Source organism: Pseudophryne corroboree, chromosome 2 (genome assembly GCF_028390025.1).
Source record: "Pseudophryne corroboree isolate aPseCor3 chromosome 2, aPseCor3.hap2, whole genome shotgun sequence".
In the NCBI taxonomy this organism is placed as follows: Eukaryota; Metazoa; Chordata; class Amphibia; order Anura; family Myobatrachidae; genus Pseudophryne; species Pseudophryne corroboree.
The window spans coordinates 410437409-410454828 of NC_086445.1; the positions used below are offsets into that span (position 1 = coordinate 410437409).

Here is a 17420-nt window from a genome sequence, read left to right on the forward strand (position 1 = left end):
CAAAATGGTGACTTTATATATCTTTACATACGCTTTCCAATCTGTTTCTAAAATAAATGTGAATTTGCTCCTCCTGGATGTCCAGTGGAGATTTGAGGCTCCTGCAGCAGGTTTGTAGATGTGGGGATGGGAGAGTAAAATAGCCCCAGTAGCAGCGTGAGAACAGGCTGTTGCAGTTGAGACACAGAATTTTTCACTTCTGTGATTGCTGTTTAATGAAGCTGTATGTGAACTATACAATATTTTTGCTGTGTAATTCCACTACACTCTGACCTGGCCACTATGCAGTATTTGTATTTGGACATGTAATATTCATATTCTGCTGCACTATATCTATATATGCAAAGCTAATTCTGCTGGGTAATTACAATTGACTACAACCACCAACATATTCTGCTGCACTATATCTATATATGCAAAGCTAATTCTGCTGGGTAATGCAAATTGAAACATTATTGCATAGTATGTGATTTTGAAAAACTTTTTTAAGTTTTGAATGATATAGACCCAGTTTAATCTTTGTGGAATGCCTGGTTGTTGTTGTTAAGGTAATTTATTGCCTGGCATTTGAGGGGGTGGGGTGTGGTTACAGATTTCAATTATTGGTTTCACTTGTAATAGTCTTCTACTTAAGTCCAATGGTGTAGGCTGTGCAAAGCCGTTTGGCTGTGCATTTATTGATCTAAGCGTGCATTTTTATCAAAGCGTGATAAAATTGAAACATAACAGCAGCGTTCAATCAGCGTTCAAACGAAGTGAAAAAGAAGGAAAACAGAAGCACACCAATCTAACAAAACAAAGAAAACTGAAGAATTAATAACAAATGTGAGTCACTTACTCCTCAGATCACTCACCTCCTGATTGTTGCATCTGATTAAATAGCACAGAACAACCTTACTTGGACATTTAAAAAACCGTCCATTTCACCTACAAATGCTTGTATCTGTATTATTGTAATATTGTTTTTTAAGCACAGCTGCGCCAATGCAATTTTACCTGCAAACACTTAAAAAATCTAACATAATTACCATTGCTTCTTAAACCTCTCACAATCCTTTCATTTCTTACACTCCAAATACATTTCTGCACCCACTTTATCTACACTTTTGACTCATTTCATACTAAATCTACACCCCTTGAGCCTACACTGCTTTTCTCACCTGCATTTCTGTAATTCTTCTGCTCGGATTCCCTTACAGTCTCCTCTCCTACTTCCACTTTCCCTCAACCTATTTACCTACTTAACACTATGTCAAGGCTTTCTTATACTTCCCACATCACTCAGTGTCTACCTAATAATGTATCTTTATCCTTCCCCCCTAGTCTCCTACACCTCCTCCTCTCTCCCCTCCTCTGTCTCCCCTCCATTCCTCTGTTTCCTTCCCCCGCCTTTCCTGTTACCCCACTTTCATTCACCTCTGCCCCATGGTCCTGCTACCCCACAACTCAGCCCTGCTCCCTCTCTCCCTTCCCTGTCACCTCCCCACACCCCCATCCACATCACACTGACCTCCCTCCCTGTCCACCTCCTGCAGTTTCCCCTCCTAGCTCAGGCACCCGTACCATCACTACTCTCTCATCATCCCTGCCCTCAAAGATAATCCCACCTCATCGCTACAGCAACCCTGAAAATCTCATTCACATCTCTCCCACAAACGCATACCCCCTATCCTGTGCCCTCTGGAATGCCAGATCTGTTTGTAACAAATTGGTCCCCACTCATGACCTTTTCATTTCCAACTCCCTCCACCTACTTGCCATTACTGAAACTTGGATTACGCCCTCTGACACTACTTCTTCTGCTGCTCTCTCTGCTGGGGGCCCCACATTCACACACACCCCCGACCTGGGGGTCGCCATGGGGGTGGTGTTGGGGTCCTTTTACCTTCTAGTTACTCCTACCAACTCATACCACCAGAACCATCCCTTATATTCTCTACATCGAGGTCTATGCCATACGCCTCTTCCAACCAGTCCAACTTAGAGTAGCTGTCATTTACCGCCCCCCTGGCACTGCTTCCAAATTCATCGACAACTTTGCTTCCTGGCTTCCTCACTTCCTCTCTTCTGACATTCCCACCATTATCCTAGGCGATTTCAACATCCCTATTGACATCCCCACACAATCCCCTGCCTCTAAACTCCTTAACCTCACCTCTTCACTTGGTCTCTCCCAGTGGACCTCCACACCCTCCCATGTGAATGGGAGCTCACTGGATCTGGTCTTCACTCACCGCTGTGATATTTCTGATTTTTCCAACTCCCCATTTCCCCTCTCTGACCACCACCTGCTCTCCTTTAACCTATCTCTCTCGACTTCCCCATCTCTACCTCCTAAGGCTACCATCACTAAGCGTAACATTGAAGCTATTGACACCACATTCCTTTCCTCCCTGTTTGACTCACTTCTCTCTCCTATTCTCTCTCTCTCATGCCCTGAACAAGCTACTTCCACATACAATGCTTCCCTTACTTCTGCTCTTGACTCTGTTGCTCCACCAACCACTATTCACCCTCGCAAATTAACACCAACCCTGGCACACCAAATGCACCAGATATCTGCAAAAATGCTCACGTACTGCTGAGCGACACTGGAGGAAATCACGCTCTAAGGCAGACTTCCTCCATTTCAAACTTATGCTCTCATCCTTCAGTGCTGCCCTTTCTCTTGCTAAACAGTCATACTTCAAGAACCTCATCTCCTCCCAGTCTTCCAACCCCCGGCGCCTCTTTGCCACTCTCAACTCACTTCTCTGCCCACCACCACCTCGTCTCCCTTCCTCACTCTCTGCTCTTGACTTTGCCACTTCACATCCAAAATTGACTCCATACGTCAGGACATCACACCAGACCATCAGTAACCAGCCTTCTCCCATCCCTTACCAACCCTCCCCATCCCTCGCACCAACTCTGTCATCTTTCTCCCATGCATCTGGAGAGGAAGTCATGGACCTCATTCGTTCCTGTCCCCTCACCACCTCCCCACTTGACCCTATCCACTCCCGCCTCCTCTGCTACCTCTCTTCTTCTGCTTGTTCCCACCTTCTCAATCTCTCCCTCTCATCAGGCACTGTCCCCTCTGCCTTCAAGCACGCTCTCATCTCTCCTATTCCTAAAAAACCTACCCTTGATCCAAACACTCTCTCCAACTACTGACCCATCTCTTTCCTCCCTTTTGCCTCCAAACTCCTTGAGCGTATTGTCTACAACCACCTTACTTCCTTTCTTTCCTCACACTCACTGCTTGACCCTTTCCAGTCTGGCTTCCGTCCTCTCCACTCCACTGAAACTGCCCTACAAAAGTATGCAATGACCTCCATGCTGCTAAATCTAAGGGACACTACTTTCTACTTATTCTACTTGATCTCTCTGCTGCTTTTGACACTGTGGACCATCCTCTCCTACTGCAAATCCTTCACTCCATTGGTCTGCGTGACACTGCCCTCTCTTAGTTGTTGTCCTACCTTTCTGACCGTTCATTCTCTGTCTCCTCTCATGACCCCACCTCCTCACTTCCACTAACTGTAGGGGTACCCCAAGGTTCTGTCCTTGGTCCTCTTCTCTTCTCTCTCTATACGTCCTCACTAGGTAAGCTCATTCGTTTTTTTGGTTTCCAATATCATCTCTATGCTGATGACACTCAAATCTATCTTTCCTCTCCAGACCTCTCCCCTGCTCTCCTCACTCGTATCTCCAACTGTCTCTCTGCTATCTCTTCCTGGATGTCCCAGCGCTTTCTTAAACTTAACATGTCTAAGACCGAGCTGATCATCTTCCCTCCCTCCCGCATAACCTCACCTCCTACAATCTCATTATCTATTGATGGCACTACTATCTCCTCTACCCCCCAAGTGCGCTGTCTTGGAGTAATCCTTGACTTCTCCCTCTCCTTCAAACCACACATTCAGCACCTCTCACAAACCTGCCGTTTTCATCTAAAAAATATTTCCAGGATCAGACCCTTTCTAACCCAGTATGCTACTAAGACTCTTATCCACTCACTGGTAATCTCCAGACTGGACTACTGTAATCTCCTCCTGACTGGCATTCCTGACAAATACCTCTCTCCACTCCAATCTATCCTCAATGCTGCTGCCCGGCTCATTTTCCTCACCAAACGCACTACGTCCACCTCTCCTCTCTTACTAGACCTTCACTGGCTCCCCTACCCTTTCAGAATCCATTTCAAGCTTCTCACACTTGCTTACAAAGCCCTCACCCACTCCTCTCCCATCTACATCTCTGATCTTATCTCGCTTTACACTCCCACCTGTCCTCTTCGCTCTGCTAATGCTCGCCGACTCTCCTGCCTACGGATTTCTTCCTCCCACTCCTACCTCCAAGATTTTTCACGTGCTGCACCACTTCTCTGGAATTCCTTACTTATCCCCCTCAGACTCTCCACCTCTCTACAAAACTTCAAACGGGCTCTCAAGACCCACTTCTTCTCCAAACCCAGCCAAATCTCATCCTAAACCTCTGTTCCACGCTCTCTATGTACCCCATCTGTCTCACCCCTGTCTGTCTACCCCTCCCCTTTAGAATGTAAGCTCTCACGAGCAGGGCCCTCTTCCCTCATGTGCTTACCCTTTTCTTACTTTAATAATCTTCAGCTGCACCAAATCCAGCAGTCTTCTGCCACCTGATACTTATTCCAGTGTCATCTGCTGATGTAGCTATGTTTATTTACCCTGTACTTGTCCTATATTGTCGTCAATATAAAGTTGCTGTTTTCCTGTTTGATTATTTGTTTATGTACTCTGTAATTGGGCGCTGCGGAACCCTTGTGGCGTCATATAAATAAAGGATGATGATAATAATAATAATAATAATTCCCTGAGCTGCTAGCTATTGTAAAGGTTTTTGTTTTTTTAATTTCTCTTCCCAAACTTTCCCATCTATCTTCCCCTATTCATCCTGTCTATTCCTATGTCTGTCTTTGTCTTAGCTAAGATATTGCTTGAATTCAGTCTTGTCCACCTCACCCAGTATCTCAGTCTTATATTTGTGGCCTCCCATTCTTGTTGATGGGATAGCTGCCCATCTTGTGACACAGGATGGCGTGTTTACATCTGGCTGTAGTACATACAGTATGTGTAAGCATATGGGGAGGTGGGGGGGGTTCACTACGGCTGGCCGGCGGTCGGGCTCCCGGCGACCAGCATCCCGGCGCCGGGAGCCCGACCGCCGGCTTACCGACAGCTTGGCGAGCGCAAATGAGCCCCTTGCGGGCTCGCTGCGCTCGCCACGCTACGGGCACGGTGGCGCGCTACGCGCGCCACACTATTTTATTCTCCCTCTATGGGGGTCGTGGACCCCCACGAGGGAAAATAAGTGTCGGTATGCCGGCTGTTGGGCTCCCGGCGCCGGTATACTGAGCGCCGGGAGCCCGACCGCCGGCAAACAGAAGACCACCCGGTGGGGGAGACTGGAGTCTGGCAACCCATCATGCTTTGTACAGGGCTCAGCTTGTGGTGTATGTTTAAAAAGCCTGGCGCGGGCAGAATTCTGCTGGTGGGAAGTGTATGGAGTCTTGTATCTGTAAATCAACATTTTGGGCAGATAATATGAAGAACACAGGTCAAATTTGTATTTCCGGGGATGATGTATCTGGTGTGGGCACACTGTCATAGCTTTCATAGTGGCCACTCATTTCCTGTGGCTCTCTGTAGTTACTGGCCTGAGGCAGCTGGCTATGAGGATAGGACTTTTCAAGATACCTCAGATTAAAGGTAACTAGGTAGATATCCTCCCAACCACTCGGCAGGTCTGGAGCATCAGTTACTCTGACATGTGCATAAAGCCAATTTCTGCCGCCTTCATTTTCTTACCTGCTTCCTCGTAGGTCTATGGCTCTGTAGTTTGGATTCTTCTGCATAGGTTGTAATTTTCTCCATATGGCCACTTTTCTGGCAGCGTCAGAGATTTTCAAGTCTTCCTTGTAAAGTCCTAGAGTCCTGGTCATTGTCTGTCATGTGCCTCTCTGCTCACTAGCAGTGAGAGGCTGGGTTCGAGACCCTCTTCTCTGGTGGTGGGGGTTTGCGAGTACTATATGAGATGCCCAATTCAGAACCTTCTGCTGTGGTGACCGGGCATACCCTGTTCAAAATCTTTTTGCCGTGTTCACATTGTGTTTCTTTTTCATTACTGGCAATCGGAGCTGTCGGAAAGGGGTGTGCGGGTGTTGTCTGGTCCAACATCGCTTGTGCCAAACATACTCAATAGCCTGTTTTATATAATGGATGTGGTATTAAACCTTATGTATTAAACTGCTGTTAAGCTAAGTACACACTTGTACAATCCCACTTTTGATGCGATGGTTCGATCGACCGTACTCCCGTTCGGAAGTCCTGAATGGATTGCCAATATGCACGTACATACAATCATACGTGCGACATTCGATCCTGCGCTTCTGAAATATCGCAAGGAAATGATTGTACCAGTGTACACACTTTCCCGATTACAGGCAGCAGTCACAGTGGGTGTACCTAAAATTAGCATACAAGACCAAACCAAGCCTGCTTGAATTACTTCATCATTTCTTCGGTTCTGAGCTAGCTAGTTTGAAACAGAATATTCGTTTCTTTGTGTCATTCTCCAGCATGAGTTTCATTTTTGGGGAAAAAAGCCATGATATAGTTATACTGGTTTTGAAAACATACTTGGAGTATACAGTATGTGGGGGTGGGGTTTGATTTTACTGGGTAAAATGGTTTTATGGGGTAAAATGTATGCAGCAGTGCTGAACAAACTAAAATAAAGGGTGAATGTTTACAAGAAGAGGAGCGTCGCGCACAGTGTTTCCTGAACGGAGTTTAATTAAGCACGCCCACAGAGGCGGATCTGGTTTGGTGTATAAAACATAAGCCCGGTCGCAAGAATAGTCGAAGGTGCATACACACAGCACTATCGGTCCGGCCTAGCCCTGTCGAATCGGATGAAAATTAAACTGCACATAAGATCATAAGATGTGTTCCTCAAATTCGACCGGTTGACAAAACATGATCGAACGCGAGTACACACTCTTCTGATATAGAATAAAGGGCTCAAAATGGAAAGAACGGGCCTAAGATTGTATAGGTGTGTACCTAGCTTTATCCTGAATTCCTCATTTTAAAGTACCGCTATATTTGCTGACGCTATATAAATAAAAATAAGTAATTATAACCAATACAGCAGGGGTGGCCAGACTTTTGGAGTCGGCGATCTACTTTGAAAGCTAAAAAGCTTTTGTGATCTACCTAGGAGGAATATGCAAAAAAGGGGCATGGCATAACAAAAAGTGGGTGTGGTATAACAAAAAGTGGGCGTGGTATAACAAAAAAAGGGACGTAGCCTTGCTGCACAGAGTGTAATGACTGCCTCACACGAAATAACACATTGGCCCCCACAGGTAAAAACCTCAAACACATATGCCCCCACAGTGCCAGATACACACATGCCCCCACAGTGCCATGTGCCCACAGTGCCAGATATGCCCCCACAGTGCCATGTGCCCACAGTGCTAGATATGCCCCCACAGTGCCATGTGCCCACAGTGCCAGATATGCCCCCACAGTGCCAGATATGCCCCCACAGTGCCAGATTACAGATATGCCCCCACAGTGCCATGTGCCCACAGTGCCAGATATGCCCCCACAGTGCCAGATACAGATATGCCCCCACAGTGCCATGTGCCCACACTGCTAGATATGCCCCCACAGTGCCAGATTATAGATATGCCCCCACAGTGCCAGATATGCCCCCACAGTGCCAGATACAAATATGCCCCCACAGTGCCATGTGCCCACAGTGCTAGATATGCCCCACAGTGCCAGATTATAGATATGCCCCCACAGTGCCATGTGCCCACAGTGCCAGATATGCCCCAACAGTGCCAGATTACAGATATGCCCCCACAGTGCCATGTGCCCACTGTGCCAGATATGACCCCTCAGTGCCATGTGCCCACAGTGCCAGATATGACCCCACAGTGCCAGATATGACCCCACAGTGCCAGATATGACCCCACAGTGCCAGATATGACCCCACAGTGCCAGATACAGATATGACCCCACAGTGCCAGATTATAGATATGCCCCCACAGTGCCATGTGCCCACAGTGCTAGATATGCCCCCACAGTGCCAGATACAGATATGACCCCACAGTGCCAGATTACAGATATGCCCCCCACAGTGCCAGATTACAGATATGCCCCCACAGTGCCATGTGCCCACAGTGCCAGATATGACCCCACAGTGCCAGATACAGATATGACCCCACAGTGCCATGTGCCCACAGTGCTAGATATGCCCCCACAGTGCCAGATACAGATATGACCCCACAGTGCCAGATTATAGATATGCCCCCACAGTGCCATGTGCCCACAGTGCCAGATATGCCCCCACAGTGCCAGATTACAGATATGACCCCACAGTGCCATGTGCCCACAGTGCCAGATATGCCCCCACAGTACCAGATATGACCTCACAGTGCCAGATACAGATATGCACCCACAGTGCCATGTGCCCACACTGCTAGATATGCCCCCACAGTGCCAGATTATAGATATGCCCCCACAGTTAGATATGCCCCCACAGTGCCAGATTACAGATATGCCCCCACAGTGCCATGTGCCCACAGTGCCAGATATGACCCCACAGTGCCAGATACAGATATGACCCCACAGTGCCATGTGCCCACAGTGCTAGATATGCCCCCACAGTGCCAGATACAGATATGACCCCACAGTGCCAGATTATAGATATGCCCCCACAGTGCCAGATATGCACCCACAGTGCCATGTGCCCACAGTGCCAGATATGCCCCCACAGTGCCATGTGCCCACAGTGCCGGATATGCCCCCACAGTGCCATGTGCCCACAGTGCTAGATATGCCCCCACAGTGCCATGTGCCCACAGTGCCAGATATGCCCCCACAGTGCCAGATATGCCCCCACAGTGCCAGATTACAGATATGCCCCCACAGTGCCATGTGCCCACAGTGCCAGATATGCCCCCACAGTACCAGATATGACCTCACAGTGCCAGATACAGATATGCCCCCACAGTGCCATGTGCCCACACTTCTAGATATGACCCCACAGTGCCAGATTATAGATATGCCCCCACAGTGCCAGATACAGATATGCCCCCACAGTGCCAGATACAGATATGCCCCCACAGTGCCATGTGCCCACAGTGCTAGATATGCCCCCACAGTGCTTGTTTATAGATATGCCCCCACAGTGCCATGTGCCCACAGTGCCAGATATGCCCCAACAGTGCCAGATTACAGATATGCCCCCACAGTGCCATGTGCCCACAGTGCTAGATATGCCCCCACAGTGCCAGATATGACCCCACAGTGCCAGATACAGATATGACCCCACAGTGCCAGATACAGATATGACCCCACAGTGCCAGATTATAGATATGCCCCCACAGTGCCATGTGCCCACAGTGCTAGATATGACCCCACAGTGCCAGATTACAGATATGCCCCCACAGTGCCAGATTACAGATATGCCCCCACAGTGCCATGTGCCCACAGTGCCAGATATGACCCCACAGTGCCAGATACAGATATGACCCCACAGTGCCAGATTATAGATATGCCCCCACAGTACCATGTGCCCAGAGTGCCAGATATGCCCCCACAGTGCCATGTGCCCGCAGAGCCAGATATGCCCCCACAGTGCCACATATGACCCACATTGCCAGATATGCCCCCACTGAGCCATGTGCCCACAATGCCAGATATGCCCCCATAGTAGAGCTCACCGTTGCTGTGTGGTGAGCACAGCGCGCGCTTCTCCTGCCTGCCGCCCTGCTTTTCAGTCTGATCTCCGGCGGTGACGGCAGCGTGTATAGCTCAAATCAGGCGCCGGTCCGCGAGCTCTCATTGGCTAACGAACCGGCACCTGATTTGAGCTATACACTCCGCCGTCACTGCCGGATACCAGACAGAGGGGCAGGGCGGCAGGCAGGAGAGGCGCGGCTTCGGGTGGCTGGGCGGAGGATCGCGATCGACTGGTCGCATGTCCGCGCGGCTTCGGGTGGCTGGGCGGAGGATCGCGATCGACTGTTTGGCCACCCCTGCAATACAGTATAATTTTGTATACAGACCAAACTGGTAAAGACACACTTATCTACAGTTTAAGGACTCAAAATAACTTCTTTACGTATTTGGTAAATAAACAGCAGGCTGGAGGGTGGTACATTTCACACAGGAAGTGTAGGCAGAAAATCTATCTATTTGGAAAATATAGTATAGAAGGTTGTAAATAAAAGGTTGTTTGTTTCTTGCCAGCTGTGGTTTATCCTGTGTTACCCAAGATACTGTATTTGTTACAAGTAATTAACCTTTTCTGCATATGACTGCTGTTAGTGTAGATGATATAGCTACTTGCCGTTTACTCATATAACTACTTGTATTTCCACAGCCACAAAACTGTATAGTACTGACATAATGTCTATTAAATTGTTTCACTTTCTGATATTCACTTCATTTTGAATATATTGCAGTGTAAGAAATTATTTACATATTAGAGATCTGAGGGGAAAATATTATTGATAAACATAACATATGGTATTACATAGTTAATTTATATATTATGCTACTGATTATAACACATTTCTTTTTAGTGAAACTTGTGATCCCCTGGGTGGATGTTCAGAAACTTGAAAGGGCGTCCAATGTTCTTATGGCAGATATCATCCTAGTCCATACACGTGGGAAGGAGCGCGAGTTCTCGATGTTCCTGGATATCAATGAGGTGTTCCGTATAATGGAGCAGCTCGCAGATGTGACCATTAGGAGGCTCCTGGACAATGAAGTCTTTGATTTAGACCCAAATTTGCAACAATCCACACACATCACTAAGAGGTAAGGTGCTTCTTGACAACATTACCTGTGTTTGTCACTCATCGTCATATTACCGATATGATTTTCATCCATCGTGCATGAGGGCTCATATATACTGTATATCTACAAAGTAAGCCTGTGCCTTTCAGCAGGACCATGCATGAGCAGGAAAGTGCAGGCTTATAATCCAGAGAATTGATCACATGATTTGTAAATAATAAGTGTCCGCTGCATTCACATGAGTCCTGCCAGTGAATGGAAACCATGTGTTGGGTGCAGCTGTACACATCCCATATATTTAATGCAACCACATCTTATAAGAATATATAGGACATGGCTAAAAATAGGCTATCATCTGAATACATTGCACCAACATGTGCCTGCTGAACAAATCATTCCAAAACCATAGTTATTAAAATGAAGTGTGTGCGCACAGCTATGTCTAGGAGCTACAGCAACTTGGCCACATAGTAGTAGCATAATGTGCACACCATAGGGATTGCGTGTCCTAATGTTTATACTGGGCGCACATTGTGGTGTAATGTGCATATTGTGTGGCATAATGCAAACCAGTAGATACTTGTGTGGTGTACTGTTGTCATGGCCCCACACAAATAAGTTTTCATTGGTCCCCCAAAAACCTTAATTCAGTCCTGGGTGGAGATCCTGAAGATACTATGGGCCAAATTCAATTAACCGCGGTTAATTGGCAAGAGTACTGCCATGATCATGGATGCCATAAAGCTGTTAACCCATAGCTCTGAGAATTTATCCTGGAGTCTATGGGGGATATCCAGTTATATTCCGGGGGTAACCAGCCGACGCTTATCCCTGATGCCGACACTTATTGGGGATTATGTTTTGCGTGCTCCTTTTATACGCAATAAATGCAGAGAAAATACATAGGTTTGCGGCTTTTCGCAGGACCTATATATTTTTGCACGAACAACAAGTGTTTTTCATGAGAGGCAATTGGATAGGGGTGAAAAGTAAAATCATGAAAAACACAAATTTTTTGCTGCTACAGCACTCTCAACTAATTGGATACCACTGTGTGGGTTAACACGCAAGGAAAATTGTCTGTCATTGAATAGCCTCGGGCATAAATGCCTGAGGCTACCACACTATTGGCCCTAAAGAGTATAAAGTTTTATTTTACCTTTTGTCTGTCAGTCACTTGCAGAGTTCTAACACTATGACTCTCCCACTCTTGGATGGGTTTTTTTGTTCTAACGTAGACTGCCCATACACAATGCAATCTTGCCACCCAGCAGCTGGATTTCTGCTCATTTTGATCATACACATACATCTGACATCTGAACAATCCCAAGTAGATGCTGACCATGCCTACCAATCATGTTGCAATTTGTGTCCTAATATGTCTAAAACTACCTAATTAGCATTTTGGTGTGCAATCAGAAAGGCACATTCAAACAAATCTAATACACAAGATTTATTACTAACCTATAGGAACTGTGGCTTTACATCTGCAAGGTAGTGAGTGTCAGTTTGTACAGTACATCTGGAAAGTATTCACAGCACTTCACTTTTTCCACACAATACCCCATAATGACAATGTGAAAAAAGTTTTTCGTTTTTTTCTCTTACGTCCTAGAGGATGCTGGGGACTCCGTAAGGACCATGGGGTATAGACGGGCTCCGCAGGAGACATGGGCACTATAAAGAACTTTTAGTATGGGTGTGCACTGGCGCCTCCCTCTATGCCCCTCCTCCAGACATCTGTTAGATTTTGTGCCCAGAGGAGATAGGGTGCATTACAGAGGAGCTCTCCAGAGTTTCTCTGAAAAATAATTTTGTTAGGTTTTTTATTTTCAGGGAGCACTGCTGGCAACAGGCTCCCTGCATCGTTGGACTGAGGAGAGAGAAGCAGACCTACTTAAATGATAGGCTCTGCTTCTTAGGCTACTGGACACCATTAGCTCCAGAGGGAATCGGAACGCTGGTTTCACCCCGCCGTTCGTCCCAGAGCCACGCCGCCGTCCTCCTCGCAGAGCCGGAAGATAGAAGCCGGGTGAGTATAAGAAGAAAAGAAGACTTCAAGGCGGCAAAAGACTTCAGATCTTCACTGAGGTAAGCGCTGCGCGCCATTGCTCCCACACACTACACACACGGAACAGGCACTGATGGGTGCAGGGCGCAGGCGGGGTGCCCTGGGCAGCAATAAACCTCGGGACTGGCAATAAGGGTACATTAGGCTGCGGAGGCAGTAAATGCAGTGATCCCCCGCCATTTTTTGTATATTGATGCGGGACCGAAGCCCGCCGCTGGAGGGGGCGGAGCTTGATCCCTCAGCACTAACAGCGCCATTTTCTCCACAGAACGCTGCAGAGAAGCTGGCTCCCCGGACTCTCCCCTGCTGAACTCGGTGACAGAGGGCTGAAAAGAGGGGGGGGGGGGCATTTTTAAGGCGCAGTGAGTGTATACACATTGATTATATAATAAAAAGCGCTATCTGGGTTGTATTCCAGTATCAGTTGGCGCTGGGTGTGTGCTGGCATACTCTCTCTCTGTCTCTCCAAAGGGCCTGGTTGGGGAATTGTCCCCTTATAGATATATCCCTGTGTGTGTGGGGGTGTCGGTACGTGCGTGTCGGCATGTCTGAAGCGGAAGGCTCGTCCAAGGAGGAGGTGGAGCAGATGAGTGGTGTGTCTCTGTCGCCATGCCGACTCATGATTGGATGGACATGTGGCATATGGTAATGCAAGTGTGGCCTCATTACATAAGAGACTGGTCATGGTCGAGTCCAGGGAGAAAGCAGGGAGTCAATCCACGGATTGGACTGGGTCACAGGGCCCTTCTGGGTCTCAAAAACGTCCCCTATCACAAATAGTAGACACTGATACCGACACGGATTCTGATTCCAGTGTCGACTACGATGATGCAAAATTGCACCCAAGGGTGGCTAAAGGTATTCAGTGTATGATTATTGCAATGAAAGAGGTTTTGCATATCACAGATGACCCCTCTGTCCCTGACACGAGGGTGCGCATGTATAAGGAAAAGAAACCTGAGGTAACCTTTCCCCCTTCTCATGAGCTTAACGAGTTGTTTGAAAAAGCTTGGGAAACTCCAGATAAAAAACTGCAGATTCCCAAAAGGGTTCTTATGGCGTATCCTTTCCCTGCTCAGGACAGGGTGCGTTGGGAATCCTCTCCCAAGGTGGACAAGGCTTTGACACGCCTGTCCAAGAAGGTGGCGCTACCGTCTCCGGACACGGCAGCCCTCAAGGATCCTGCTGATCGCAGGCAGGAGACTACTTTAAAGTCTATTTATGCGCATACAGGTGTTTTGCTCAGACCAGCAATAGCATCGGCATGGGTATGTAGCGCAGTTGCAGCATGGACAGATACCTTGTCAGCTGGCCTTGATACCCTAGACAGGGATACCATTTTATTAACCTTAGCCCACATTAAAGACGCAGTCTTATTTATGAGGGACGCTCAAAGAGACGTTGGGCTGCTGGGTTCCAGAGCCAATACCATGGCTATTTCTGCGAGACGAGCTCTATGGACCCGCCAATGGACAGGTGATGCAGACTCCAAGAAGCATATGGAGGTTTTACCTTACAAGGGTGAAGTGTTGTTTGGGGAGGGGCTCGCGGACCTGGTTGCCACAGCTACCGCTGGTAAATCTACCTTTTGTTCCCCAACAGCAAAAGAAAACTCCACAGTATCAGATGCATTCCTTTCGGTCGCATAAGGCCAGAAGAGATCGGGGCTCCTCCTTCCTTGCCAGAGGTAAGGGTAAAGGAAAGAGAACACCTGCGTTGGCTAGTTCCCAGGAGCAGAAGTCCTCCCCGGCTTCTACAAAATCCACCGAATGACGCTGGGGCTCCCCTAAGGGAGTCCGCACCAGTGGGGGCACGTCTTCGACTTTTCAGCCAAATCTGGTTTCTTTCAGAAGTGGATCCTTGGGCAATTGAAATTGTTTCCCAAGGCTACAAGCTGGAATTCGAAGAGGTGCCCCCCCTCGGATTTTTCAAGTCGGCCTTGCCAGCTTCACCACCGGAGAGGGAAGTAGTGTTAGCTGCAATTCAAAAGCTGTGTCAACAGCAAGTGGTGGTCAAGGTTCCCCTGGTCCAACAGGGAAAAGGGTATTATTCAACCCTGTTTGTGGTCCCGAAGCCGGATGGTACGGTCAGACCCATTTTAAATCTAAAATCCCTAAACCTGTACTTGAAAAAGTTCAAATTCAAGATGGAATCGCTCCGAGCGGTAATATCCAGCCTGGAAGGGAGGGATTTTATGGTGTCATTAGACATAAAGGATGCATACCTTCATGTCCCCATATACCCTCCTCATCAGGAGTACCTGAGATTCGCTGTACAGGACTGTCATTACCAGTTTCAGACGTTGCCGTTTGGGCTTTCCACGGCCCGAGGATTTTCATCAAGGTAATGGCAGAGATGATGGTGCTCCTGCGGAGGCAGGGAGTCACAATTATCCCATACTTGGACGATCTCCTGATAAAGGCGAGATCGAGAGACAAATTGCTGGAGAGCGTGTCGCTCTCCTTGAAAGTGCTGCAACAGCACGGTTGGATTATCAATCTGCCAAAGTCACAATTGGTTCCAACGACTCGGCTATCGTTCCTAGGCATGATTCTGGACACGGAACAAAAGAGGGTTTTTCTCCCATTGAAAAAAGCCCAGGATCTCCAGAACATGGTCAGAGACCTGCTAAAACCAAAAAGAGTGACTTCATCAATGCACTCGAGTTCTGGGAAAAATGGTGGCAGCCTACGAGGCCATCCCTTTCGGCAGGTTTCATGCGAGGACTTTTCAGTGGGACCTTCTGGACAAGTGGTCCGGGTCTCATCTACAAATACATCAGAATATAAGCCTGTCCCCCAGGGCCAGGGTGTCTCTCCTGTGGTGGCTGCAGAGTGCTCACCTTCTAGAGGGTCGCAGGTTCGGCATTCAAGACTGGGTTCTGGTGACCACGGACGCGAGCCTCCGAGGATGGGGAGCAGTCACACAAGGAAGAAATTTTCAGGGACTATGGTCAAGCCAGGAGGCTTGTCTACACATTAACATACTGGAATTGAGGGCCATATACAACGGCCTACGACAAGCGGAGAATCTTCTTCGCGACCTACCGGTTCTGATTCAATCAGACAACGTCACAGCCGTGGCTCATGTAAACCGCCAAGGCGGGACAAGGAGCAGAGTGGCAATGGCAAAAGCCACCAGGATTCTTCGCTGTTCGGAAAATCACGTAAGCGCTCTGTCAGCTGTCTTCATTCCGGGAGTGGACAACTGGGAAGCAGACTTCCTCAGCAGACACGATTTCCATCCAGGAGAGTAGGGACTTCATCAAGAAGTTTTTGCAGAGATAACAAGTCTTTGGGGAATTCCTCATATAGACATGATGGCGTCACGCCTCAACAAGAAGCTTCGGAGATATTGTGCCAGGTCACGGGACCCTCAGGCAGTAGCAGTAGACGCCCTAGTGACACCATGGGTGTTTCGGTCGGTCTATGTCAGAGGTTCTCAAACTCGGTCCTCGGGAGCCCACACAGTGCATGTTTTGCAGGTAACCCAGCAGGTGCACAGGTGTATTAATTACTCACTGACACATTTTAAAAGGGTCCACAGGTGGAGCTAATTATTTCACTTGCGATTCTGTGAGGAGACCTGCAAAACATGCACTGTGTGGGCTCCCGAGGACCGAGTTTGAGAACCTCTGGTCTATGTGTTTCCTCCTCTTCCTCTCATCTCAAAAATATTGAGACTCATAAGACAAAGGAGAGTGCAGGCAATACTCATTGTCCCAGATTGGCCTCGAATGGCCTGGTACTCAGATCTTCAGGAAATGCTCACAGAAGATCCGTGGCCTCTTCCTCTCAGGGAGGACCTGTTACAGCAGGGGCCATGTGTGTTCCAAGACTTACCGCGGTTACGTTTGACGGCATGGGGGTTGAACACCGAATCCTAGCTGAGAAAGGTATTCCGGAGGAAGTCATCCCTACTCTACTAAAGGCTAGGAAGGAGGTGACGGCAAAGCATTATCACCGTATCTGGGGGAAGTATGTATCTTGGTGTGAAGCCAAGAATGCTCCTACGGAAGATTTCCATCTGGGCCGGTTTCTCCACTTTCTACAGACAGGAGTGGATATGGGCCTGAAGTTAGGCTCCATTAAGGTACAGATTTTGGCCCTATCTATATTGTTTCAGAGGGAATTGGCTTCTCTCTCAGAAGTCCAGACTTTTGTGAAGGGAGTGCTGCAAATCCAGCCCCCCTTTGTGCCCCCAGTGGCACCGTGGGACCTTAACATGGTGTTAAAATTCCTGATATCTCACTGGTTTGAACCTCTTCAAACAGTTGAATTAATATTTCTCACGTGGAAGGTGGTCATGTTATTGGCCTTGGCATCTGCAAGGCGGATGTCCGAATTGGCGGCCTTGTCCCACAAGAGCCCCTATTTGATTTTCCATGTGGATAGAGCAGAGTTGAGGACGCGTCCTCAATTTTTGCTTAAGGTGGTTTCTTCATTTCATATGAACCAACCTATTGTGGTGCCTGTGGCTACGGGGGACTGGGAGGACTCCAA

At 48.0% G+C, this 17420-nt stretch overlaps 1 protein-coding gene across 5 annotated transcripts in view; it reads left to right on the forward strand.

The window, feature by feature from the left end:
- The window catches only part of TBC1D8 (TBC1 domain family member 8), a 289606-nt gene that overhangs the window by 143193 nt on the left and 128993 nt on the right, over positions 1-17420 (forward strand). For all 5 annotated transcript variants that reach the window (XM_063953447.1, XM_063953449.1, XM_063953450.1 and 2 more), the window contains one exon: positions 10628-10868. In XM_063953447.1, the coding sequence (XP_063809517.1) occupies positions 10628-10868 (241 nt within the window). The remainder of the gene's footprint in view (positions 1-10627; positions 10869-17420) is intronic.